The 26,931-nt window shown below is 36.0% G+C and overlaps 2 protein-coding genes across 4 annotated transcripts in view; both read left to right on the top strand.

Annotated features, from left to right (window-relative positions):
- LOC113111947 (cGMP-dependent protein kinase 1) overlaps nt 1–18,974 on the top strand; it is a 167,055-nt gene extending 148,081 nt beyond the window's left edge. For 2 of the 3 annotated variants that reach the window (XM_026277220.1, XM_026277219.1), the window contains exons 10-18: nt 13,421–13,517; nt 14,680–14,819; nt 14,934–15,023; nt 15,124–15,265; nt 15,525–15,688; nt 15,785–15,907; nt 16,140–16,202; nt 16,499–16,565; nt 17,203–18,974. In XM_026277220.1, the coding sequence (XP_026133005.1) occupies nt 13,421–13,517; nt 14,680–14,819; nt 14,934–15,023; nt 15,124–15,265; nt 15,525–15,688; nt 15,785–15,907; nt 16,140–16,202; nt 16,499–16,565; nt 17,203–17,301 (985 nt within the window). In that variant the 3' untranslated portion in view covers nt 17,302–18,974. Of the gene's footprint in view, nt 1–12,677; nt 13,139–13,235; nt 13,518–14,679; nt 14,820–14,933; nt 15,024–15,123; nt 15,266–15,524; nt 15,689–15,784; nt 15,908–16,139; nt 16,203–16,498; nt 16,566–17,202 lie in introns of those variants that run through there. The other variant, XM_026277221.1, reaches the window with a different exon arrangement.
- A 3,079-nt stretch (nt 18,975–22,053) lies between these two features.
- Nucleotides 22,054–23,848, top strand: LOC113112242 (dickkopf-related protein 1-like). The gene is made up of 4 exons (XM_026277669.1): nt 22,054–22,380; nt 22,468–22,609; nt 22,728–22,868; nt 23,216–23,848. Exons 1-4 carry the CDS (start codon nt 22,177–22,179, stop codon nt 23,461–23,463), a joined length of 735 nt encoding a protein of 244 aa, XP_026133454.1. The 5' UTR covers nt 22,054–22,176; the 3' UTR covers nt 23,464–23,848.
- The last annotated feature ends 3,083 nt before the right edge of the window (nt 23,849–26,931 follow it).

The following is a 26,931-nucleotide window of genomic DNA, read 5'->3' as shown; positions in this document are numbered from 1 at the left end:
ATGAAGCTGTTAGAGCGACACAGGTTGAAAAAGTGAAAGAGCACTTTCACAGGAGGGGCATTTCCATGGATGAAAACTTTTGAGACTGAATATTTGAACAAACATCCTCAATTTTATGGATAAAATGTCTTAAAAACTGATCACACAGGTCAGTAGAAACCTCAGGTAGAACATTAGTAGAGGGATTTAGAAGGGCATTAATTAAGAGGAAGAGTTGTTGCCATGCTCTCATATTCTCTGGGTCTGAGTTGGGCTCAAATTGATAAGCGATATTGACAACGCCTTTGTTTACAATACAAACAGACCACATGTTGCTGAGGTGAGGGGCATGATGTTTCTGCATGTGTATTGGGGCGGTTTTGCCAATCACAACATACTGGGCCAGCTAACTGAGCCAATTGCATTTTTCTGAGGGAGGGGCTTCATAAAACCAGGAAATCATCAGAGCATTCATAACAGAAATGACATTTCGAAATTATGTGAAAAAAAATAGTAATTATAAAGAACTTTGCTTTCCCTTCCCTTATTCTCTCCCCCGCTAACTTGTACTAATCTGAACAATGCCTGAAACTTTTAATAGCAAGCACTTCCTGCATTTATTTGCTTCTGACAAATCGGTTATTGTACTCCTCAATTGTAAACTGTTTTGAAAAAACTGTCTGCAAAATTAATACATGTAAAAGATAAATAATGTGTAAAAAAAAGAAAAAAAAAAGAAGCATTAACACACCTTAAAACACCCCTTTAAAAATGAGCTCAGATTGATCCAATTTCTCTGGATTGTCTGTAAGATTTTAACTACAATTTGACTGGAGTATGATTTTTATGTAAGGAGTATGGAGTGTATATTGATGTAAAAAAGAGCAAGCAGAAGGCTGCAACATAAAAGGATATGAAAAAAAAGAAAATAAAAAGGTCAGACTACTTTCTGAATGCACTATCAAGTAAAAAAAATAAAAAAGTATTTTACATGTACAAACTACATAGACAAACAAGCTCCCTTTATTAATAACACCTTTGCAATATGAATTTATCTCTTCTGTAATGAGTTCGAACATGTGGTGTATGATGAAGGTCCACATGGCAGAAATTAATTGGTTTGTGTTTTCCATTTGATTTGCATGTCTGGCAGTGGTTCTGACCTCCTTGTGGCTATAATTATCTCAGCTGGACAGGTTTTCAGGAATGAGTAACCCAATATGACTAACTACTTTCTGCAGACATGTTGAGCTTTCTCTACATTTTAAATTCCAGTTGCCTTTAAAATCTCTCTGTCTGTATTCAGTGCTGTCCTGGATGCTTCTTTACATTCAAACTGGTTTGTAATCTTCAGTCATAACTTTGTTAGGTCTTAAGTCTTAACAGACTTTTCGTATGCAGTTTGGCTGATTGGATATGTTTATTATCAAAAAGCATGGAGCCTGCACACACAGTGAGTGATTTAAGAGCGCCCTCGTGTGGCCATACCTGCACGTACAATGTCCAGTGGTAAACATATTGTAGACAATTTACAATCTCTTGTCAGTTGTAGAATACCATTTGATTTCAATTATATACGTATTGTTTTTAAGTTACTGTGAACTATAAATGAGTTATTAATCAGTATTATATTTCTATAAGGTGTGTACGCACTGCACCCTTTGTCTATGAAAAACCACGTACAGTGAACTGAACAATATAATTAACTTGCATGATATGAGGGGGTGGTTTCAATATGCATAAAATTATATAGCTGCATATTGTTGTTGAGCTCTAGCTGTAAAAAGAGGCTTTGCTTTCTTTGAAAGTGTGTTTAATGAAGAGAGGGCCTGTTAAAAGCCCAGACATGAGGATGAGTTGAGATTAAAGTGCTGGACTATCAGAATAAAATTAGCCTGTTGCTGTTGGCAATCTGTTTTATTTATTTATTTATTTATTTATTTAAATTAAAAAGTTAAGTTTTTCAAAAAACCTTCTGAATTCCCTCATCTTGTTTCAAACCCATATGACTGACTTCCATAAAACACAAAAATTAAAATTGAGGGATGCAGATTAGATTTGAATAGATTATTAATGACTGCTAAATTTAATAAAATGTATTTTTTTTCTTATTATTGTTTCACAGAAAAAAAAAAGAAAAAAAAGAAAAGAAAATCTCTGCATGTTATTTTTTTTTTATACCACTTTCAGAATTTCTAACATTATTTTGGACAGATGTTTATAGCATTATAGCAGAATTGTGCCAAAATAAATGCTTGAGGATTTGATGATTAATGATTGAAGGTTTGAATGCTTAAATGAATAAAGACATAAATATTAGTATTTGAACTTGTAGTGTAAAATAAAATCTTAATTATTACTAAATTTTTATGTTTTCATATTTATTTTTATTACATAGTACAATTTTTGTTATTTGACACACTATAACAATTAAACAGTCCACTTAAGTCAACAAAATGCTTAGTCATACTGTACATGCATACATGCAACGTAAATGTGTCAGTATTTCATGGTAAAATTTACATTATATGTAATCAACAGTTAATCACTGTTTATAGTATGGAAACTTACTGTAACATTTTTACAGTCCTTGACTATTAAAATTGTGATTTTTTTTCTTTAACAGTGCACTGCAGAATTTGTCATGTCCATTGTATATTGATAGTTTTCACGTGACATCACACAAATGCTTTTTTTTAACTGAAGCTTTGCTTCACTGACCGCCAGTTATTTTTACGCAGTTTGCAATAAGTAGTAATGTAGTAAAGGGTAAGGAGTAAACTCTTTATTGATGATGCATATTTCGTACAGGCAAGCATATTAACCCAGAATATAAACACAATGTGCAAAGTTTCATGTTGAATGGTATCCCATAGTTCCCTTTCAGTCAGTCACTGTCGACGTCATGTCGATGACCGACAAAATTGGGATATCGCTTCAATAGACCAATCTACTTCAAGTTTAAACTAAATGACCCAATGCACATTGGCATATAATTATTGCATCTAGGTGGCGCTGATCACAGCTTGAGTATAAATAGGCAGCAGGTGCAATGAAACGGATCTTCCTTATAAGGATGCCATTTCACTCATGCGTTTCTGGGTGGGGTTGTTACCTGGCAATGGGTGATGGTCAAGATCGCTGACTCACATGTCTGGGCGTCGAGCATGCTGAGGTGGCCTTCATGGATGAGTCATGTTCCCACTGCAGGAAGATGACCATCTCGGAGCTGCGAACCAGGCTCTGCTACCTTCAGGGGGGCGGAGTCCCGTTGCCGCAATCTGGGGCTGGTTCTGGCGGATGACAGACGAGAACCACTTCCGGCAGTAGCGCGGGTGGTTTGAGGATTACAGTGGTGGCAAACCTAGCAGGGAACCAACCCTCTGGGGACCATCACTCCTGTTGCGCTGTTTAGTAATTGAAATATTGCAGCAGGTGCTTAATATCGATTGCAAATGGCAAAAACTTGCATTTTGTTCACATACCTTAGTTTTATTCTTTTGAGAATACACAGCAATCACAATCACAGCATTTCTTTGCAGCATAGTGTTACAGATGAGACTCAGGTGTGTTTTCCCAAACTCTGGCATTAGGCAGCGCTCTGATGTTGAAATCCAAGCCAGCGGTCAGTTTGAAGGAAGGATGGCACACTGCAGCACCTTAACTGCCTGCAGACATAGCCATTGTTCTTCTAGGGTCACGTCTGCTGATGCACATGTACTGTACGATGGTCTTGTTGCCATGGTGGCTGGTCAGTGTGTGTATTTAGCACCTCTGTTCTCATTAGAGTGTCAGGTTTGTAGAGGAACTGGAGTGCTGTACACACAGAGAGATCTGAAGTTGTGTTAATGAAATGCACTCTGCTCACAATAGCAAGTGTCTAAACAACCTCTGTCACCCAAGAGAATTACGGTACATTCATTAGTTACTAGGATACTGGCCTTTGGCTCTCTCTCTCTCTCTCTCTCTGTGTGTATGTGTGTGTGTGATTGTGTGTGTGTGTGTGTTTCTTATATGTAGACTGTTCCCTTTTTTGTCATCTGTACTTTTTGATATTTCAGAAACGGTGATTTTTGTATTGCATTTGGTAGGGCTTGGTAGTGTATTGCAGATATTATTCAATGTTATACGTGTTGTATAATGTTTAATAACAATAATAAAATGAATGATAATAATTGCAACACTTAATAATAATAATAATAATAATAATATAATTATTATTTACAATACTTATTATAATTTACCATATGTACATTTGATTCACAATGTTAATATTACTATCTGTAATGCCAATTGAATAATTATTATTAATATTTTTATTAAATCATTTATAAATTATTATTTGAATTATGTACAATATCTGTTATTTAGAGTACTTATACTTTTTTAACATTGTAAATAATTTATATTTGGTGGTAATAATAATAATAATAATAATAATAATAACAATTATTATTATTAAATCATCATTAGAAATATTACATTAGAAGTAGATATTATTTGCAATACTTGCATTTGAAATGCATTATTAATTAAAAATAAAAATGCTAACTGTTATTATAATAATTATGTAAAATATTTGTTGCAATATACAATATTTATATTTTGCATCAATAATACATATAATTTGCATAATTTGATACTACTACTACTAATAATAATAATAATTAACAATGATATTGAAACTTATTATATTTATTATGTACAGTATTATGTACTGTACTTGTTTGTTTAACATCATAAATAATTAGATAATAATTATAATTCAATACAAATTTGTAGGGTTATACTACTACTGCTGCTATTACTAGTAGTAATAATACATTCCATTCTACTAATATCTCAATGTTATTTAACGGTATTACAGTTTTTAAGTATTACTGTGTTTAGGGAGAAAAAAAAATTGCACTATAACATTAATAAATCTAAACTGCTGCATGTTGAAAACTGTTATAGACTTGACTTGTGGTATAGAGGGCTTTAGACTTGGAGTCAAAGACTCACGTCTGCCAAATATTTTGACAGTATGATCTGAGGTTACCCCAAAAGTTGCTCTGCATTGCTTTGGCTGCGCTGGCTGTGCTGAGCACACAGATAAGGCAGATGTCATTTCACACTATGTTGTAGCAGAAAATGAGGACACGATGTTCTGTCCTTCGCAATAGGGCAGACAGATTTCTTTCTAACCTTATGTCGTCATTCAACAAATGCTTAGGGTTTACCTTCATTTCTCTTTCTTGGCTACACCACGAGCATACTTTTGGCATGTTGACTGTGTTTGGGCTGGGCTTGCAGTAGACAGCTGCCTCCTGTCCCTCTTACTAGCATGTTGTTTTTCTTGGGAATTGCCTGTCATAAACAGCCTATATGTAGAAGCAGAGGAGACCCTTCAAAGTGTAGCTCACAGCTGATTATGTGACACATTTTATTGAATGGTGACATATTATTGAATGACCTCAGTAATAGTGAGGGGTACTTTTTATTTGGTCCAGGCTGGACCAATGCTTAGACCAAAAAATCTTGGTTAAGATCTTGGTTGAGCTAAAACAACTTGACGCTTGTTTAAAAAATAATGTGTTTTTGCATTTTACTGCACTGCTTTTCCATCTAAACATGCACTAGATGGTCTTTTATTGCTGTGTCTGCATCTCACCTGTGACTGGTGCATTTTTTAAGTCTAGCTAAAAGAAGTTAAACCTTCAAATATTCTACTGCCCTGTGTCTCATGTTTTTAAACACAAAAATGTATTTTGCATGAACAGATCCTTAAAAGTGATGAGTGGCTGAATTTCTGGAGTGTTTTAGGCAAAATCATTGACAGTTTAGATTTTTCCAGTTAATATAATAAATAACGCTGTCTGTTTTATAATATTAATGATATAATTTAATATATTAAAAGTCGGGTATGTTCTTTGTAATCAATTTTGCACAAAAACACAATGTTGTTGCTAATGGTGTGCTTAAATTGGTTTCTATTTGCTCACTGCGCCCTCTTCTGGGCCCAGTAGACAAGCCAAGAGCATCTTTTTCCTCATAACTGAAATTGTTTTTAAAATTAAAATAATATTACTAGTATTAGTAATATTTGCAGTAAGTAAAACACACACACACACTCACTTTAACTAATCATGCACACTTTCCCCATAACACTGTTCATATAGTTCACAGCCATGCAACCTTTTTTATTTAAGACACACTAAACATATAAAAGATGTAATCTATTTACTGTATTTACTTGCATCGTCTGGTAATATTTGTGCAGACATACATTATGGAATTCTGTATCTCAAGAAACACAATCTTGGCAGATGCTTATGTAAGGTGTTTATTTTTGCACCTGGCCTTTCACTCTCACGCACAACCCATTTGACAGCTCAGTTACTTACATCCTCCAGAAGTTCAGTTGTATTCTGTACCATTTACTATGAATTCCACATCCGTCAATATGTCTATGTATATGTTTTGCATGTTGTTTTCTGGGCACATAGTTTCACAAGCCTTTACATTGACTTTGAGATCTGTGACCTTGGGAACAAATGTTCCCATTTGTTTTCATCATAAATATTTCAGTCCTCAAATCTTCAAATCTTGAGCCCTTAGACCAAACAAACCAGCTCTAAAAGACAGCTCTTTCTGTTATTTTACACTGGATAATTTTTACTATGGGACTTTTACTTCCCGAGCTTGACTGCAAAGCAATTTGGCAAGAATTGAATTACCTCCCATTGAGAAATATTACGTAATATTCATCTCTAATTAACTAGTTTAATAATTATACAAGCAAGACCTTGTCAGTCAGCGCTCATGAGTTATTACGGTCCTGCTGTAGTTTGAAGAAAGGCTATCCGTCCGTCATGACAGTTGTTATCTGTGGCATCAGAAGAGGGTGTTGAAGGAACAAAGCTGAGATTGGTGCAAGGTCAGTACCGCTGTTAGGATTCATGTGACTGAGACCTCGCACATACATCTAAAAACAGACGAAGAAACAAACCCCATGTAAGGCCATTATACCAACGATACATGACCCAACAGCTAATGGTTGTTGCATCAGGGTGCGAAACTGATAAGCGTAGTCCTTGGTTCTCAACTCAAAATTTTGACTTGAGTCAAATTTGACATTTTATGATTTGAGGCAAGCCATACAATCAAACAGTGAATTATATTAAAATAAACTGAACTGCATTGGACCAACAATTTGCTTAATTGATTGTTTTTTAATGTAGCACATAGAGTTCAATTGACTTTCTTGTTTGTTTTGATAATACCATTCAAATTAATATATTAAATTAATTAGATTTGTAGATTTCTTTATAGTCTTTGCATCAAATTAAATTCTGTATGGCTCATATAACCTATAACAAGCAACAAAATGTGATCATTTAAGTATAAAAATATATAAACAAAAATAGAAATAAGATCAAAGAAACATACATACATGCACAAGTCGATATAACATAAATTCGTTCAATGTGATTTGATGAATTTTATTTTAAGAATAATATAATTAATATTGAATATAAATATATCAATCTTTATACAGCTTAAATGATAGTATCAAAGCCTAAAAAGATGTTATAGTATGTAAAAAAAATATATATATATTATGTTGATGGTGTTACAGCCTGTCAGATTTAACACATATGTGAAATGGTCACATGCATGCACTGGATTTAGCTTGCTTCTGTCATGCTTGACATGCATTAAATACGTTATTAGCTCTAGAAAAATCTGTGCTGGACATTTTACAAGGCCTGTGAATCATTGTTTATAGTCACACTGTGGTCAGATAGGTCACATAAGACACGTGCAAACCTAAATGAGTAAAACATAATGTGACAAGAACCAAGTCAACAAAAGCTGACCTAGACTTAAAGAGGTCGACTGAAGTCAAGGGGATGTAATGCAGTCAAATGCTGCATTGTGGAGAACACCTGGGCAGGCCGCCCGCAGCACGCTGTTTTCTGTCATTTCATCCATCTTTTCTTTGTTGGGAATGAGGTCAAAGCCCAGCACCCAGCCGTTCTTAGCTAACCACTGACCCTTGAGGAAACTGCCCGCGTTCCGACTAGAGTTCGGACTAAGAGCTTATTTTCACAGCTGTAACAGCAGAAGTGGATATGTTGAAAGGCTGCCACTTCTGCATGGAGGAATGTGACTGCTTTTCAGCTTTTTACCAAAGACTGGAGGCCAGTCAATGTTTAGAACATTCCTCCTGAAAACGTTGGGCTTTGTGCTAGATTTTATAGGCGGCATTTAAAAGATAACGTTCCTGACCTATTAAACTTTAAACAAGTTAGGTTAAAAGTGTTATTAAAGTAATCAAAAATGAGTCTGATTGTATTACTTAAAATGTGTAATGTAATGTAATGGATTACATTGGAATCAGTAACGGATTACAGTTTGTAAGTAATCTTCCCAGCTCTGCCCATGATGCATTGTGAAGAAATCTGTGAAAAAAAAAAAAAAAAAAAAAAAAAAAAGATGATGATAATTTTGAGTACTATTTAAGTTGATGAATATCAACTCAAATAGTATTGAATATATGAAATATATTAATAGTACTGAAAATTATTTATATTCAATTAATCAACGGTGTAGTTTAAAACAAAGAAAAAAAAATGCAGCATTTGAATAATAAATTAATTTAATTAATTCAAATAAATACAAATTGGCAGTTTTGCCTAATATTGCTAGAGTGGCTTTCAAAAGTAACATAAAAAAAAGAAAATTAATTACAATATTTTTTTTCTTTGTCCAACAATTAATGTAATCAGTCATTTCAAGATTCACAATGTATATAATGACAATCTAAAATGTATCCATATGAATTGAGCAGTTCATTAATCAGAGTCTTCTAAAGAGACATGATTGATAAATATATTTAGCACTGAAAAGTATCCCTAAGATTAATTAATCATTAAACATTTAATATATACAGTATATATAATTATTAATAAATGCAAATTTGTTCAATTCATATAGTTACAATGGCAGTTTACTTAAAATGAATTTATTTATTACTGGTTTATATATTAATTGATTTATTGGCTTATTAAAGCACTTTCATTAGAAACCTGCAAATCCCAAACTCTATTGAAATCATTTCCTGGACACCCATGGTTGCCAGTGTAGTGTGCACAAACTCAGTCAAATCCATTTGAGTTAGGATGCTGCCCTAAGCAGTGTACTGCAAGGCTGCTATCTAAGTCTAGAATGCAGTCTATGTCAAATGTTTTCTTCCACCAGAGGTTTTGAGACCCAAGTAATATAAACCGGTTTTGGCCTTTTCAGATTGTCTTATCAGAGCCTCTCAGCCAGTATCTTGGACTTGTTTACTCTCCCATGAAGTACATATGAGCTTTCATAACACACTGTAACTCATGCTCTTAGCTAGGGCAGTGGAAAATCCTCTAGTCGACCATGTGACGTCAGTCATCAGTTGCTCTTCTCGGAGCTCACACCTAACATATCACCTGTCAACAGCTTATGTGAAATCCAGCCCACTCTCCTCTGCCCACTTATGGAGCTCAAACATTTGAGGGGTTACACTTGTAACCATAACAGTTAAGAACAACATTAGCTTGGAGACACCTGTCTGGAAATAGCTGATTCATGGAATAAAATCAGATTGTGTATGTATAAAGTTAATAGAGACTCGCACATAGATCACATAAAATTTTGTAAACAGAACCCTTAGATGTGCATGTCTTACTCATGAGAACTGGTGAGGTTTGTTCTTGTGTGTCATTTATATTCCAAACATGGATTTTTTTTTATTTATTACAATATTTATTTTTTATTTTATTTTTTTGCCACAATAAACATGTTCTATAATGTCAAAGCTAATTTAATTTATCAAAGTAAAACTGTTAGTCCCCGTGTTGATTTACAGTTTATAGTACTGGATAGTTATAGGAACTAGCCACCAAGACAAGCCCCAGAGAACTGAAATTTCCCCAAGGCCATTTTCTGGGTGCATTCATACACCAAGTATGAGTTCTAAAGTGACTTAGGCTGGCTGACAGCAATGCCATTTCAGGAACATTGGAGGAACATTTTATAGTTCCTATATCTATTGGCAGAAGTTCCTGCTTTTTGCCATGTTCACACCACAGGAACTGGGAATGATTTTAGTTATTGGAATGCCTTTTTTGGGGACTAAATTAGCTTAGAGTCTGACCAAGCACAGTAGGAAATATAAGTGACAAAAATGTACGTTCATTGTCCGAACGCATACGAACCATATGAAACACCAGCACTCGCCATTTCAAAAACAAGAAGAAAAAAAGTGTAAACACACAGTTTACATATACATACTCCATGAACTACATAACTTCACAAATGAAGTGAAGTGACGTGACATTCAGCCAAGTATGGTGACCCATACTCAGAATTCGTGCTCTGCATTTAACCCATCCGAAGTGCACACACACACAGAGCAGTGAACACACACACACACACACACACACACACACACACTGTGAACACACACCCGGAGCAGTGGGCAGCCATTTATGCTGCGGTGCCCGGGGAGCAGTTGGGGGTTCGGTGCCTTGCTCAAGGGCACCTAAGTCATGGTATTGAAGGTGGAGAGAGAACTGTACATGTACTCCCCCCACCCACAATTCCGTCCGGCCCGAGACTAGAACCCACAACCCTTCGATTGGGAGTCCAACCCTCTAACCATTAGGCCACGACTTCCCCAAATGCGTTATGCATCTGTAGATAGAGAAACGCTGGCACTATACCGTCCTCCAGTTGTTGAATGTGGGTTGTTAAATGATGTTGCTGTTGGCCACTTTGTAACTTCAGAGTTCATATTGGCAGTACAAATGCAACCAGGAAAACAGTCCTTGAGGAACATTTAGTTCTCAGGGAACCCTCTGGTGACTCGTTCCTATAACTAACTGGTACGAACGCCCTTAAGTTACTGGTAGTTCCTGCTGTGCTGGGTTGGACCCTATTCAAATTAGGAGCTAATAATTTTTTCTCCAAAAGGCATTCCTATAACTAAAATCATTCCCAGTTCCCAGAACATGACAAAAAGTGGGTACTTCTACCAATAGCTATAGTAACTATGAAAATGTTCCTCTAGTGTGAAAGCCACTTATGTTGGGCTAGGAATCAAGAATTGGTTCTGCTTATTACCAAAATACTAAAACCAGTTGTTTTACATGTTTTTGCTTGTATAGATTGGGCAATGTACCGGAATACTTAATTCTTTCAAAATGACTGTCACCCTTGGCAGAAACCGTCATGTCACTATGTGGCATGTTCTTCTTATGTGGACAACTGCAGTGTTCTGAGTTCATTGCCTCATTGCCTGGAGAGGTTTGAGAGGGCAGCTGTCCCCCTGCCCGGAGTCTCAGTTAAATGTGGAAACTTACTGCAGATACTGTGTCCTTGCGGTGTCAAATTGCAAAGGTGGTCTTCCAGGGTGTTTTCCAGCTTCTAAAGTGACATGAGGGATTCTGTGCTTGTACTCAGACTTTAACCTAAGACATTCAGCATTTTACAATCTTGATTTTTGAATGGCAGGGTGGAAACATTCAAATGTGTGAAAAAAGATTAGATGTTCTAAAATATTATTTTCATCCAAAAATGAAAATTCATGTACTTATCCTTATGTTGTTCCAAACCCGTATTACTGTGTATGTGTATGACCTTTATCTTTCTTCTGTTGAAAAGAAAAGAAGATATTGAAATCAGTGCAGACGAAAACAACATGGCATCTCAGTGATTTAAATATTTGGACAAACACATCAATTAATCAATCAATCTATCAATCAATCTTTGTTTCTTTTTTTTTTTTTTTTTTTGTATGTGCATCATGTCAAACTCATGTACTATCTGAAGTCCATAGTATCTACCTAAATAAATGAACAGAACTTGAGCGAAATGAAACTTTAAGTATAACAGTTATTAATATAACATATTTAGTATATTGTTTATGATTCACTTTCAATTATAACATTTATTTTTTATTAAAGTATGCAAAGTTATTTAACAAATAAATAGTAATAAAATCTAAATGTAATTTGTCTTTTCTGTGTAGATCTCTGGGCCACATTAGAGTTATACCAAAGCCTATATTACAAAGTAAATTAATCTGTATCAGATTTTATAGTATGCTGATTGTAATTGGTGGTTATAAATAAAACTTTTACAAATATTTCTTTAAGTCAACAGCTGTGACCCAAGCATGAATTGTATAGCTAATTAAAATCAAAATGCATATATGCTGTAAAATATGTAGCCAGTTTTTATCATTTTAAGTGGAAACAGAAATACATTTTCCCAGAGCAAGTAAATTCATCAAAACAACACTTAAGCATAGTAACAAGGTACAATTAATAAAGATTCCTAATTCCTGATATATCATATGATCTTCACAGCTGACAGCATCAACATGGAATTCTGTGTTTCTGTCTAGCTAAAGATACATTTATTCCAGTCTTCCAGGTTCTTCCCGTCAGAAGGCCTAGGTATATTTATTTCCAGAGCAAGCTATTTTTGTTATTAAATGTGTTAATTGGAAGGTTCGTTCTCTCAACACTAAAGTATGTAAATGGTCTCATAATTATGCAGCATCGGTGTCCTTCTCAAGTTAAATTTGAACTTTAAAGAGAGACAGTGGCGTGAGGGTAGAGCAGGAAAACCTTTTCTGACTAGAAGTGTAAGCCAAGTTCACATGCTAAAAATAAAGCTGCATCAGGCAGACAGTATTAGCAGAGACTGCAGCTCACACAGAGAACACAGTCAAGCTCAGTTTAAGCACAGGGACTGAGACTTAGTCACAAGGACAACTCTAGACTCACCAGTCAAGCGTACTGTCTCTCAGCGTGCACTCCTGCTGCTGCAAGCACAGCATCTCTTGCTTTGTGAGATTTTTCAGCGAGGACTTTTGCTCAACTTTTAGTGCCGTCTCTGCTGATGACTGTGGCAACTTTGGGTATTTCTGCATCCAAACTTTATATCCAGAGAAGCTTTCACAAACCGATATTGATGCGGAGAGACTCCACCAATCTGGATCGATCTGTCCTTCGCCACACTCGATCAGCGCTGCATCCCGAATCTCGAAATGTAACCTGGAAATGGCGCCTTAACTCCACTTTTGAGCAAAGACTGTTGTTATTATTCTGCCATACGTGCTCTTGAGGCAAGGACTGCATTGCATATTGCCAGCCAGATTTTGCAAGATTGTCTTTGCAGTATTGCTAGCCGTTTTGAAAATTGTACATTTGACTCTTTCACAGTATTTGATTTGGTCAAGCTACAAGGAGGTCAGAATGCGTGAATTAATTCCTATCTTGGTGAAGGAGAGAAAAGAGCGGGAGCGAATAAACAGCCTTCCTGCTCCAATTCCTGCTCCAACATTCCCTATCACATACTCTGTCCAAACCTCTAAGAAGTTTCCCTTTTTCCACTTAAAAAAATGCAGATACGAGGCAGAGAACGCCTTCTTCTCCAACTTGAAGCTGGTGGACTTCAACATCATCGACACCTTGGGAGTTGGAGGATTTGGAAGAGTTGAGCTGGTAGGAAAGGCCACTTCTATATGCATGCATTTTATGTCTTCATGTAAATGAATAACCAAAATCATCAGCTTCTTCTATAATTAAGCACGACAAGGTGATTGCAGTGAGACAGGGTTGTCCAAACTTGTTCCTGTAGGACCACTGTCCTGCAGAGTTTTAGCTCCAACCCTCATTAAACGCACCTGAACCAGCTAATCTAGGTCTTCAGACTCACTAAAAACTTGCAGGTAAGTGTGTTGGAGCTAATCTCCACAGGACATGGGCCCTCCAGGAGCAGGGTTGGACACCCTTGCAGGTAAAGTACAGTGAATGCACATGGAGTTGTTGCTTTATGGCCTTCTGATGCGTGTTATGCAATAACTCAAAACAAAAACTTGCGTCAACCAATGATATAAGAATACATTTTATTAATCTACTCTAGACAGTGCAGGACAAATGAGCAGCTCTCATGTGTTCTACTGTCCTGAAGATTAGATCAGGTCTGGGAATGTTGTAACTCTATTCAGGGTAACTTTCCACAACAAAGTTAAAAGGGCAGACATCTAACTTGGGTTAAGTAGGTAGGTCGGTAGACAGATAGTATATATAGTCAGTGGAAATAAGACAGTTAATGCATGGATAGATAAACAAACGAACAGATGTGTAGGTAGGTCAGTAGACAAATAGGTTGTAATTAGTTAGGTAGGCAGACAGTTAATCATGGATGGATGGATGGAAATCATTTATGTTGAAGAAAGACGATGGAAACTTTGACGTAGACAGGAGGGCATAGCATTGCGCATTGCGGATCAGATTCTGTTGTAAAGGAAAGCCCAGCAAACTGGGAAGAGGATTCCCCTTTCCACTCACCTATTTCTAGCACTGCAGCAACATAGTATAAACGAGTGTCCTTTCACCAGGGCTGTGATATATGCTTGTAGTGCTATCCGTTTGCTAGATAGTTACAGGATCAAATGAACACTCAAGTGCCATCACAGAGACGCAATGTGAAGAATTCCTGCTCACTTGATCTATTTTGAGGACCCTTAACACATTAATAGACCATGACTCAAATGCTTTAATAAGGAGCACATGCACTTGTTTTTACAGTTAGTTTCAATAGAAAATTAGCTTATTAGCACTTTTCCAGCACTCATTTTTTGCCTGCCTTCGGTGTCCACAGGTGCAGCTCAAGAGTGAAGAGACCAAAACATTTGCAATGAAGATTCTGAAGAAGCGCCACATTGTGGACACGCGGCAACAGGAACACATCCGTTCTGAGAAACAGATCATGCAGGAGGCCCATTCAGACTTCATTGTAAGGTAGGTTCTAAAACCTCCTGAGAGCATCATTGGAGGTCATATCCTAAAAAAATAATAATAATAAAGGAAAAAACATATATTGAGGGACAAAATTGGGTGGTTGTGTTCCTTCAGGTTGTACAGGACTTTCAAAGACAGCAAATATCTGTACATGTTGATGGAGGCCTGTCTAGGAGGAGAACTTTGGACCATTCTTAGAGACAGGTAGCCAAATTGTTCTTGTGATGATGGCTGATTCTAATTCTGTCACACTAAATGACAGAAACCCAATGAACCAGAAGTGTTTTTCTTTCTTTATTCTTAGAGGATCATTTGAAGACTCTACTACACGGTTTTATACGGCCTGTGTGGTTGAAGCCTTCGCTTACCTGCATTCCAAGGGAATAATTTACCGTGATTTAAAGCCAGAAAATCTCATTCTAGATCACAGAGGATATGCCAAACTTGTGAGTATACATCTCAATTGCTTTTTTAATATAAGATGACACATTCTGAGGCTGGTGAAATTTATTGTCAGTTGGTATCAAAGGGCGGGACTTCCTATCTAGAGCACATACGCCCCTTAGAGCTTCATCCGTTATCAATATTTTTGGTCCATTTACCCAAAATGCCCTTTTATTATTAGTATATTTAAAGCTAAAGAACATGGAATAAAAGCCACACAGGGTGCAGTTTTGATATGAATATTCTGTTTGTCTATTATAGGTGGACTTTGGCTTTGCTAAAAAGATTGGATTTGGGAAGAAAACATGGACGTTCTGTGGAACGCCGGAGTATGTAGCCCCAGAAATCATACTGAATAAAGGCCATGACATCTCAGCAGACTACTGGTCATTGGGAATTCTTATGTATGAACTCTTGACTGGAAGGTAAAACGTGTTTTCTCTCATTGAGTATGACATGATAGATGTTAGGATTACTCCTGCTTCTAGTTTTATAAAATCTAATGTGCATTTCTGGTTCAGCCCACCATTCTCAGGACCAGATCCAATGAAGACATATAATATCATTTTAAGAGGAATCGACATGATAGAATTTCCAAAGAAGATCACCAAAAATGCAGGCAATCTAATAAAAAAACTATGCAGGTGGGTACATTTCTCGACATCTTGAAGTTCAGTCTGAAACATAAGTAGATATTTAATACATGTGATTTTCCAGTTTGAGATGTTCTGCTGTTTTAAACTGTAGCACACACGTATAGCTTAAGGTTTGAACAAAAAAAAAAAAACTTGGTTTGATGTAGATGCAGAAAAAGCATTTTTGACCGAATATGAGCACTATAAATTAAATCTGTATTGAATATGTTGTTTCCCTCAGGGACAATCCGTCTGAGAGGCTAGGAAATTTGAAAAATGGAGTCAAAGATATCCAAAAGCACAAGTGAGTACTGTAATATCCCTCTTCTTTGGGGATTTGGGGAAAGACTGTGGTTTTTAAGTCTAGAAAAGTGTTGAAATATTATAATAAAACTTTAAGGTCAAGGAATTCCTATAAAACTAGTCGTATTATGCTGTGCATTGTGTCAAGATTTGTTTGCCATTATAGTAACATTCCTGTTCAAAGTATAATTGTTTAAATCAATTAATTCCAAAGACTGAAATTTAACATGACACAAAATTCCACCACTTCTATTCTGTTTGTCTGAGACGGATACTAATTTTCTTTTTCCATCATAGATGGTTTGAAGGCTTTAACTGGGAAGGCCTGCGCAAAGGAACTCTCACACCTCCAATTATTCCTGACGTAAGTATAAAACGTTTCCAATTTAATTCATAAGTGTGAATTTGAATATAAGGAGGGTGAACTAAGAGATTTGCATTTCAAATAAATTTAACATAAACAAAAGTTAGTTAAGTGTTGTTAGACATAAATGTATGATAAATTAGTGTGGTTTTCCCCCTATTATTTGGTAAAAAAATCTGGAACTGTGATTTTTGTGAACCGAATCGTAAGATCAATAATAATAATTACCAAAATAATACATATTACTATGGTTATATTTTATTCTAAAATAAAATATTTCAGAAAAAGTATTTCAGAAAAAAATAATATATTTTATACAGTATAACTGTAAAATTACAATAATAATATAAATCACAGCCCTTGCGATCTGATAAATTCATTAGGCCATTTTGCAATTTCAGTTTTATATTGATTAATTGTTGAACCCTATTTCCACAATGGTCCATATAATAAAAGTTAATTGATTATAAAGAAATATGTTTTAAATGAATTAAATACTAATTTATATTGGTTGGTATTATTCATTGGATGGTGAATAAATGTGCAGGCGAACATTATGAGTTCTTTACAGAATTTATATTAGCACTTAATATCTATCCGTCTAACATCCTTTTTCCTCCATTCACGCACCTATTAGGTTGCAAGCCCGACTGACACCAGTAACTTTGATAGCTTTCCTGAGGACAATGAGGACCCTCCCCCAGATGACAATTCTGGCTGGGACACTGATTTCTAAAACTGAAACATGTAACATGCCCTGGAGTGTCCCGTGTGGTTCGTCAGTGAAAAGGGAGACCGGATGACGTCTAGCCCAGCTCTGTGACACCAAGTTGCCTTCGCCCACACTTCTGTCCTGCGGTGCCACTGGAGATGTCCTCATCCCCCCGCCGCACCCCACGACCCTTGTAAACTGTCCTTATATGAAAAACTGGATTCCATATTCCCAACACGGCCTCAGATATGGACTCGGAGCTGATGGAGACGATTGTTCTTGAATGAGCCCGTCATTTTTTCTCTTTGCTGTTTTACGTTTGACTGATTGCACAAGCAGTGGTTTCAGGTTTTAGGTCTGGGTCTTAAAAACAGAATCATAAGTAGAGAAAGCACTATGATCTGGACTGAGCATTGATTATTTTTCTAAGATGCATCTTAGAAAGGAATTTAGTCTGTGGTTACTTTTGATAGCATGACTAGTTGTGTATAAATACGCCTTATATAGTTGGAACAGAATTCTTTAAAAAAGGAAAAAGGTAACGGTAGAGATTGATGGCTTTTAATGGATTTATATGATTATTATTACTTTATACGCATACACCTCTTAAAGGAATGGTCCACTCAAAAATTAAAATTCTGTCAGAATCATATTGTTCCAAACCTGTATGATTTTCTTTCTTCTGCGGAACACAAAATAATATATTTTGAAAAATATTATTATATGAATTCAGTAGGAACCGAAACTGCTGTTACCAACATTCTTCAAAATATCTTCTTTTGTGTTCCACAAAAAAAAAAAAAAAAAAAAAAAGTCATACAGGTTTGGAATGATGTGAGGGTGAGCAAATGATGACAGGTTTTGCTATTTTATTGTTTTAAATTTGTTATTTATTCATTAATTTTATTTTAAAGGCTTCTGAATGCATTTAGTCTGTATTATGGGAAACTTTATTATTATTTTTTTTTTTTAAGACAATGGAAATCCAATCAAATAATGAATTAGATTCAATATAGTTTGTGTTCCACTAGAGGGCAGGCTTTTTACTAAAATGCACACTGTGCTTCAACAGAGGAAGGGCAGTCAAGTCGCTGCATCCCTGATAAAATGTGGGTGAGATCGGAATTGTATTTATGAAGTTACATAATCAGCTCTATTACTGATACAGACAAACTTTCTGAATATTTTCTCCTGTGATTTTCACCAATCATATTCATGACTCTACTTGGCTTGTTTTAAACAATGACGAGAAGACTGTCTGTCTATAATAGCTTGAACACAAAGTGCTGTGCTGGAAAACCAATTATGTAATCTTATTTATTGTAGGACCAGGGGTAAATGTTTATGTATATATAAATATATACAGTGGTAATATTTTTGTGCGATTTGTAGAGATTTATTGTATTGAGTAAAACCAGTCCGATTGCCTTTAAAAAAATAATAATACATTTTCATGTATGCTATTCTGGTTCTCCGTTATCTTTACTTTACAAGGTGGATATTCTGTGCTCACCATATATCTTTTGGCATTATTGAAAGTGCCTTAACACAATGGCATCCATAATTCACCCTGCTTGTTTTGATGCTGCACGACTAGTCAGACACCTCAAGATGTTCTTCTTAATCAGTTGTGGCTTTTTTAAAGGTACAGAGATTTGTATGCCATTTTCTTACAATAAAAGCATCTTTCAAATTAATGTGTCTGCACGTCTGCACCTGCTGTTTTCATTAAATGTTACATTCATTATTTTTTATACTCAGAAGTTCAGAATGTAGCCGGAGGTGTTAGTAATACGAAGGGTCTGACTCATATCAGCTGGTGATAATGCTCAGTAAACATCTGCCCTCCCCTCTTCCCAAAAGATAACACATGAGCATGGTAGCTTTTCATTGTCAGCACTGTGGCCCATAGACATCAAAAGATGTAAACCCAGGGGGCAAAGAAGAAATTTTTGACCTCCAGTTCACAGCTAAAGCCACCAGTCAATGGCATGTCACTAGGTGATTTTAACTTGCATAAGATTGAAATATTTACCATGGCTCGCGGAGAAGTCATCACAATTAACTTGTTAAGCATATGGTTGTTCAGACATAAATCACCAATAGCAACTCCAGAGAAGATCAGAAATTAAAGGTTATATATATATATATATAACTATTTATTTATATTTCTAAACCTATTACTACATATTTTGGGGCCAGTTAGTTTCAGTAAACTCCTTATCAAGCTTCAAACATGAAGTCCAACAAAGCATCAACAAAGAAACAAGTTTGTTTTGGAGAGTCATCAGAGGACATGCATTACCCCCTGCTTGGATCCTGTCACACCAAAGGAGGACAGCAACTTACAAAAATAAACCACATAGACTACCTTTGCATTCCATCTGCAGAATAACAGCCATTATGATAAGAAATGGAATTTTAAAATCCCGCGCGATCATTTGAGCATTTGAAATTACACAATAGAAATAGCGATTTAAGAAAGTTCTACTCGTTCTAGCGGTCGGCAGTCATCAACCGAATCCCAGAACCGTCTTGGACATGTAAGATCCGATACTAATAATAAAAAGTTTGAACAGTTAAGGTTAAAAAAAGGAAACAAATCATTGCAGTTTATGCAAATGGGTTGGTATTATATTTTTAAGTAAAGAGATTAAATTAACTTGTGCAAATAATAGGCTATAAAGGGCTAGATGCAAACCATAATATGTTTACACAGTTTTCATAACCCGTGCAGGCTGCAACGAAATGAACTGGGGCACATTAACCTTTATAATAAAACATAATAATAATAATTTAAAATCTAATAACTTTACATGTCCCTACACAGTATTGAAACATGCTAGAACATGCATGCCACATCAGGATGCCAAGTAATGAGGTAATTACCTCTCATCGTAAAAGAACTACTCACTCAAGTGTTTTGAACTGGTTCTTTGAAAAGAGATGTTCAAAAGAACCGAATCGCAGAACAGAACTTCCATCACTTTTCAAAGCTATTGCAATAAACTGATAAAGGCACACCTGTAACCTTGTATATCAGTGGAACAAGTCGCAAAAAGGACACTGCTTGGCAACCTTCAATCGGGATAGTTAGGCTAATTACCCATATTACTTATTTTGTTTATTAATCTTATTCAAAATAATAATATTGAACACCGGTGTCATTTATCATTTTGCTTGTGCTGCCTCCAGTAAGTGCAGGGAATACTTTTTATTTATTTTTTTACCACGTAATTGTATTGCTGTATTGCACGATAGCCTAGAGTCTCTCAGGAACCCTGACCTGAATAAATTGTCATCGGGAATTTTAAAACAGGATTAACTAGCATCCCACTAAATGAATTTGCTGAGTACAATGTCTACAAAAAAGCCGCTAAAACCCGAGCAAATGGACTGTTTGCGAAAATGCCATCGCTGTGGAAGTCTGATTAAGACACGGGCTTCAGTCCTGTTTGATCTGAGCTCATCAAAGGCTCCTTTACACACGGTTCATTTTACACCATTGTAGGCTTTGGATGTACAATTAAAACAAAGCCAATAGACAAAGGGATGGGGATGAACCCTGCCAATTCGCGTTTAATGAAGTGTATTGAGCGTTTGTCCTGTGACCGTCTATTAGAAGTGACCCCTGTCAACAACATCAAAGACATTGATTTGGGAGTTGTCCCGGAGTAATGGGCAGAGAGACACTTTGAAATTGTTAAATCATTCGAGCAGTGTATGTGCACCGAAATGTCATATGATACAATTACTATTCATTTAATGTTACAATTTAAGATCAGTCTTTTAAAATTGCAATATAGCGAATTTAACTGTCTATATAGACAAACTGTCTCAATAGACAAACAACATGTATTTTTTGATAAAGATGGGCTACATGTGAAAACACAAGTTTCTCAGTGTATGTGGATAATATAAAAATTTTAGAAGCGAGATTATATAGACTAATTATTTTTTTCTGTTCTGCTCAAATCTTTCAGATAGATCAATAGATGAGCCACGTTAACTAGGGTCACATTCTTATCTCAGATTGCTAATCACTCACTATTTGTTTATAAAGACAGACTGAATGATAATTAATTCGGTAAACTTCTCACTTCTTCTTATTTGCATATTCACTTTGATCTTATGCACTTGTTTAATCAAACGCATTTCAAAGGGCCCCAGGCCCCATCACGGTTCTGACCTAACTTCTGCTAAATCTTTACTGTATTTCTTACACGGAGTATACAAAATCACTGTGAGAAAAAAGTTAAATAATTTTAAATATTTGATATTCATTTGCTATTTGACTAGCAATATGACTATTACAATGAAATATACAAATAATTATTTTATTAATTGTATTATTATTAGTAGTAGTAGTAGTATTAGTATTATTATTATTCCAGTTCCAAAGTCAAAAAATAAAAAAAAATAAAAATAAAACATATTTGGATAATATTGATTCATGTTGACCAGTGTTTGTAAAAATGTTTCTCGGTTTTCTTGGTTGAACTATCTGTGAAGACTCTTAACTTTGCAGATTTAGCAGTAAAGTTTAATCATTTTTTGCTGGCCTAAATAAATAAATAACAATTTATATGATTTGTTAATACTGTAAAATATATATTTTTTATTTATTTACTATTTTCCCATCCAATAAGCAATATTACTGTGGTGGTTGTTTGATGGCAGCTCATGAAAACGTGCATACAAACACACCGATAGACAGACAGCTCTTGACACAACGCTTTGAAATTTCATCCAGCCCTTTGTTACTCTCAGCAAGGGGCGGGAGCGCAAACAACCCCGCGCGCGTATAAATGAAGCGTCTTGAGCTCATGAGAATCCACAGACGAGCCCGCTTACCTCGGGAATACATCCTTCATCCTCCAAGGAATACCAGACCTGACAATGCTGAACATCGTCATGTTCTCTACCGCATGCCTTATTCTTGTGGGCTGCATCAAAGCAGCATCCACCGGTTCTGCGGTGCTCAACTCCAACGCTATTAAGGCCGGTTCAGGTGCGGCGAGTACCGGTCATACGGTCAGCCCGAGTCTGGAGGAGTCACCTGCGGACAGCGGCAGCCTGAACTTCGCTCTCGATACACCACAGGTAAGAACATAAACGAGAACGTTATCTCAGACAGATGCTTTAACTTTGTGGTTGTTAAACTAATAGTGCATTTCTTAACTCCCACAGCCTTTAATCTGCGAGAGTGATGAGGAATGCGGTGGCGACGAGTTCTGCTTCCTGTCTCGCGGTGTCTGTCTCCAGTGCAAGAAGCGCAGGAAGCGTTGCATCCGGGATGCGATGTGCTGCCCTGGCAACCACTGCAGCAACGGTAAGATCACAGTTTTGATATGCTAGAGTGCAGATATTTCAGCGTTATATAGGCTAGATTAAACAAATAGCAGACAGTGTTGACTAACAATAATCTTAAAAATGCCTCTTCCTATTAGGAGTTTGCCTTCCAAATGATCCTAACATGATCCACCAGATTGGAATGGAAGAGTTTGTGTCCATCTCCCAAGAAAACTCAACTGTTGTGATGCCACCAAAAGTTGCCACCCAAGGTTCACCACAAAACCAAATGCTAAAAGGTAAACAATAATTCATGTAACCAATGATGTATGTGTAGAATATCTTCAGATTATTCCATTTTATTCTGACATAGCTGTAATTTAGTTTGTGGGTATTTTTTTAAGATTTAAATGCTTTGTTGCATCACAAGGCATGAACTTTTCAAGAATGTGACTGATATTATAGTATCTTTGGTTGAGTGTAAAGACCACTGGAGAATGTTAGCAATGTAATGAAAACATTGTTGATAAGACTAAAATTTAAGATCAACTCAGTCTTCAATGTGAAAGCTATTTTGATCTATTAAAATGGTCTCTCAAGATTAAGTTGTGCATTGTATTCATGAGTGTTTTTTTTTTTTTTTCAGGTATAGAGGGAGAGAACTGCCTGAGATCATCAGATTGTGCAGAGGGACTCTGCTGTGCCCGTCACTTTTGGTCCAAAATCTGCAAGCCCGTCCTAAAAGATGGCCAGGTCTGCACCAAGCACAAGAGGAAAGGCAACCATGGCTTGGAGATATTCCAGCGTTGTGATTGTGCAGAAGGTCTGTCCTGCAGAACGCAAAGAGATGGCAGCAAGTCATCACGGAGTCTGCACACTTGCCAGAGACACTGAATATTCAAGGAATTTTCTTTCACAAAGCTCCAAGAGAAGCAAAAAAAAAAAAAAAAAACTTGGTGAGGGAAGACAGCGAGTGACTGAGGGGAAGCCAGACTTGGAATGGGATACTCTGTTTTTCCTTCATTTTCTTGTGTCAACATTGCAGAGTAGAAATAATTGTTTCTCAACGGAACTTAAATCTTGCAGTAAATTACTGTATTAGACTGTAAATAATATAAGGCAGTTGGCACTTAATTCAGATATTTTTCTTAACCCTGAAAGAAGGTGCATCAGTCTTTTGCTAGTTTTTAATCTATAATGTGTATACATCTGGTTTTACAGTCATGTAGAGCTGATTTAAATGTCTATTTTATTCTAAATAAAGATGATATAAAGTATACAATGTCTTAAATCATGCTTGCATTAAGTTGTATCTCAGGTTTCTTAAACTAAAGGACACACAGTGTGTAAAGTTAGGAGTGGTCAGAGCTGAGGGTTGGAATGCATTCACGTCTAGAAGTTTAATTAAAGTGTTTAATAAGGTTCGTCTATCTTTAATAAGCCATAAAAGACCTTTCCACTACTAAAAATAGTAATATTCATCTGGGAGACTATTTTTACTTTTAATCACTTTGTGTTATACCTGTTGAAACAAATGTATCAAAGAAAACAAGGAGATCAAAATGATTGATCTATTATTTTAAATATATGTTTTGTTTTTTTTTAAAGCTGAATACAAAGACTCAAGAAAACATGAAAGACCAATGTTACAACAATAAAGAAAACAAAATAGCGGTCATGTAAACTAACCAGCCTTGAAACAGAGATTAAAAAGACATGCATGTCTGATTGATCCAATGCTTTCAAAAGCATTTATTTAGACAGGTCACACATTACAAACAAGCATCTGTTTGAGGTCTGCTTGTGAATTCTGTCTGCCTCTCTCTTTGAAGGTGAGAGGCTTTAATATGCTCTAGCACGTGGAGACAGACTATAGTCACCTTCTCTTTAAAGTTCAAGGATGCTTACTGATAGTGGCAGCGTTTAATGGCACTGTCTGCTCAGAGATTCCAGTAAATCATTATATCAGACTTCAAGCAATTTATTGGCTTTATAGTTGGTTAAATTATTATTATTAAGCTCTTTTATGTTTCAGTGTCGGTTGTCATTTTAATGGTTCAAGCAAGAACACAATGCTGCAAAAGAGCAAAAACCCTTCCTCTCAAAACACACCCTCATTCACAAAGACCTTCTTTTTTTGTGGGTACGGCTTCCTTTTGCATTTCTCCCAGCTGTAATTGGAAACTTTAAGTCTTTTACCTGGAGCTGTCATGAGAGACAAAGCCGTGGTGTAATCATTTCAAAGCACAGGATATACAGGTTGCAGTTGTCCTTTTCCCATCCATGTGCCTTGACTGGCATTGGAAAGGCGTTCTCCCAGCTTTTGTCGATACGTTAACAGCTTGAAGACCACAAACATCTGTGGATGGAATCCTGCAGTCTGTGTACAGTAAAGCAGTTAAGTATTTGATGGCAAGAGTTTCACAACAGGTCAAGACCAACTTCACTAAAAAGGAATCATGTGTCTTGGCAGAAATAATCTGCAAACATGAGTGTGAAAAGGTGGATTTCCTTCTTTTTTCAAACTAGGTACAATAAAGCAGCAATACTGGGGCTTCTGAACATAGCAGTGTGAATGTTTGCGAACAGCCCCTAAAGCCTGGTTCACTTTGAAGTTGAAATCAGTCAACACTTCACGCTACATACTATTTTTCAACAAATAGTTAAGTAACTGGGGCTCACACGCAGAGTTACTTAAAAAAGAACCCAAACACAATAATGTGAAATGAGCACTTACCCTCAAAAGTATGTTCCATTAATGGTAGTCTGGCTGTTTTCAATGACAACTGAATTGGACACATGGCTGTATGTGAAGTAATACTTGATTAAATTTATTTTTTCTAATCAGTCACTTTATTCGATTTACTTGTCTGAATAATCTAAGTTAAGAAACTGTGAGGAAATAAAAAGTGACCGGGTATTTGACATTGCCTTATTAAAAGATAATTTTAATCAAAATGAAATAATTTAGGTTATATTTCAAAGCTCAGATCTCTTAGTGTTAATTAACCTTAAACAGGTGGAAGTGAGATGGGAGGATACAATTATGGAAACATTATGAACATTGTGTTTGGCAAAATATGTTTTTCACAGCTCTTTATTGTAATAGCAGATACCCAGCATAAATGAATGACATTTGAGTAGTTGTCTTTAATTTTAAGGTTGTGTGTAATTACTAGTATGATCTTACCTACCTACCAGTCACTGTTAGATGTTTGCACCAAAGGGGTGGAAATACTGATGTGGTGATTAAAAAAGAAGATCCTGGAATATTATCAAAATAGCCTTATTAAGCAGCATCATGTTTTCAATTCGAGGAAGAATGATTCAGATTCTGATATGCTTCATGGTATTTAATTGCATTTAGCATTTGCGGAATTACATACCCAAGTCTCGGCAATGTGCATAAATACAGAGATGTCTCATCTGTGTCACATAGAGTAGAGGTTTGTGGGTCAATGTTGGCTGTAGAATGGCTTGGAATGACCCTGTGCTGTTTTACTAGCTGACTGACTGCCATACTTGCAAATTACAGACAGCAAGATCCGACTGTAATGATGGCAGGCGTCACAGATATGAGCTCTTTAAGATGCATGGTTTTCAGCAGCAGACAGCAGCCTGACAGAGTCCAAACACAGAGTTAGAGAGCAGAATGCCACCTTCTCAATGGCTCTGTTTACCTCAAGTCAGACTTGGATTTGAAGAAGGCAGAAAACAGTTAGTCAACAACTAGATAGAATATGATAATTTTGTGGTATAGCATTAACAACCATTCTGAATTTCCTTTTATAACTGAGGTTCCAGAGGTACTAGCACACCATATTTACAGTAACAGTGACTTTCTTTTCAGCACTTTGGAAGTTTCAGGCCTGAATCTGACAAACTCACAGGCAAAATTGTTGCTTATGGAGAATTAGTATTGAATTAGATGTTACTCCTAAAATGCAAATGTAAGACAGTAAGAGTAAAGACCTATAAAATGATTATTGATAGTATAGCATAGATCAGATAGCATGGATTTAGAAGATTTTGATGATAAATATTTATTCTGAGAGCTCTGACTTTTGGTTGGATAATCTGGAAACTTGGCAAATCTGAGCGCAGTTTGAGACACTGTTGAGATCTCTTCTGAAATTTTAGAAGAGGTCTTTTTGAAGTGTTTTACATAAACCACAGCTTTGGTTTGGATTCATGACATAAAATTAATGCATCACTTAGGTTAGTTAAATGGTACACATTGTGTTAGTTTTCTAATACATAATCTTGACATACTATCTGACTGTTTATATCATCATTAAACTAAAAGGGCTTGTTATGTCATGGAACGTCTGAGAATGGTCTGAACGCTCAGTCTTGTTCCAT

The sequence above is a fragment of the Carassius auratus genome, chromosome 12 (genome assembly GCF_003368295.1).
Source record: "Carassius auratus strain Wakin chromosome 12, ASM336829v1, whole genome shotgun sequence".
Lineage (NCBI taxonomy): Eukaryota > Metazoa > Chordata > Actinopteri > Cypriniformes > Cyprinidae > Carassius > Carassius auratus.
Note: the sequence above shows the minus strand (reverse complement) of the source record. Positions and strands in the feature narration are given on the sequence as shown.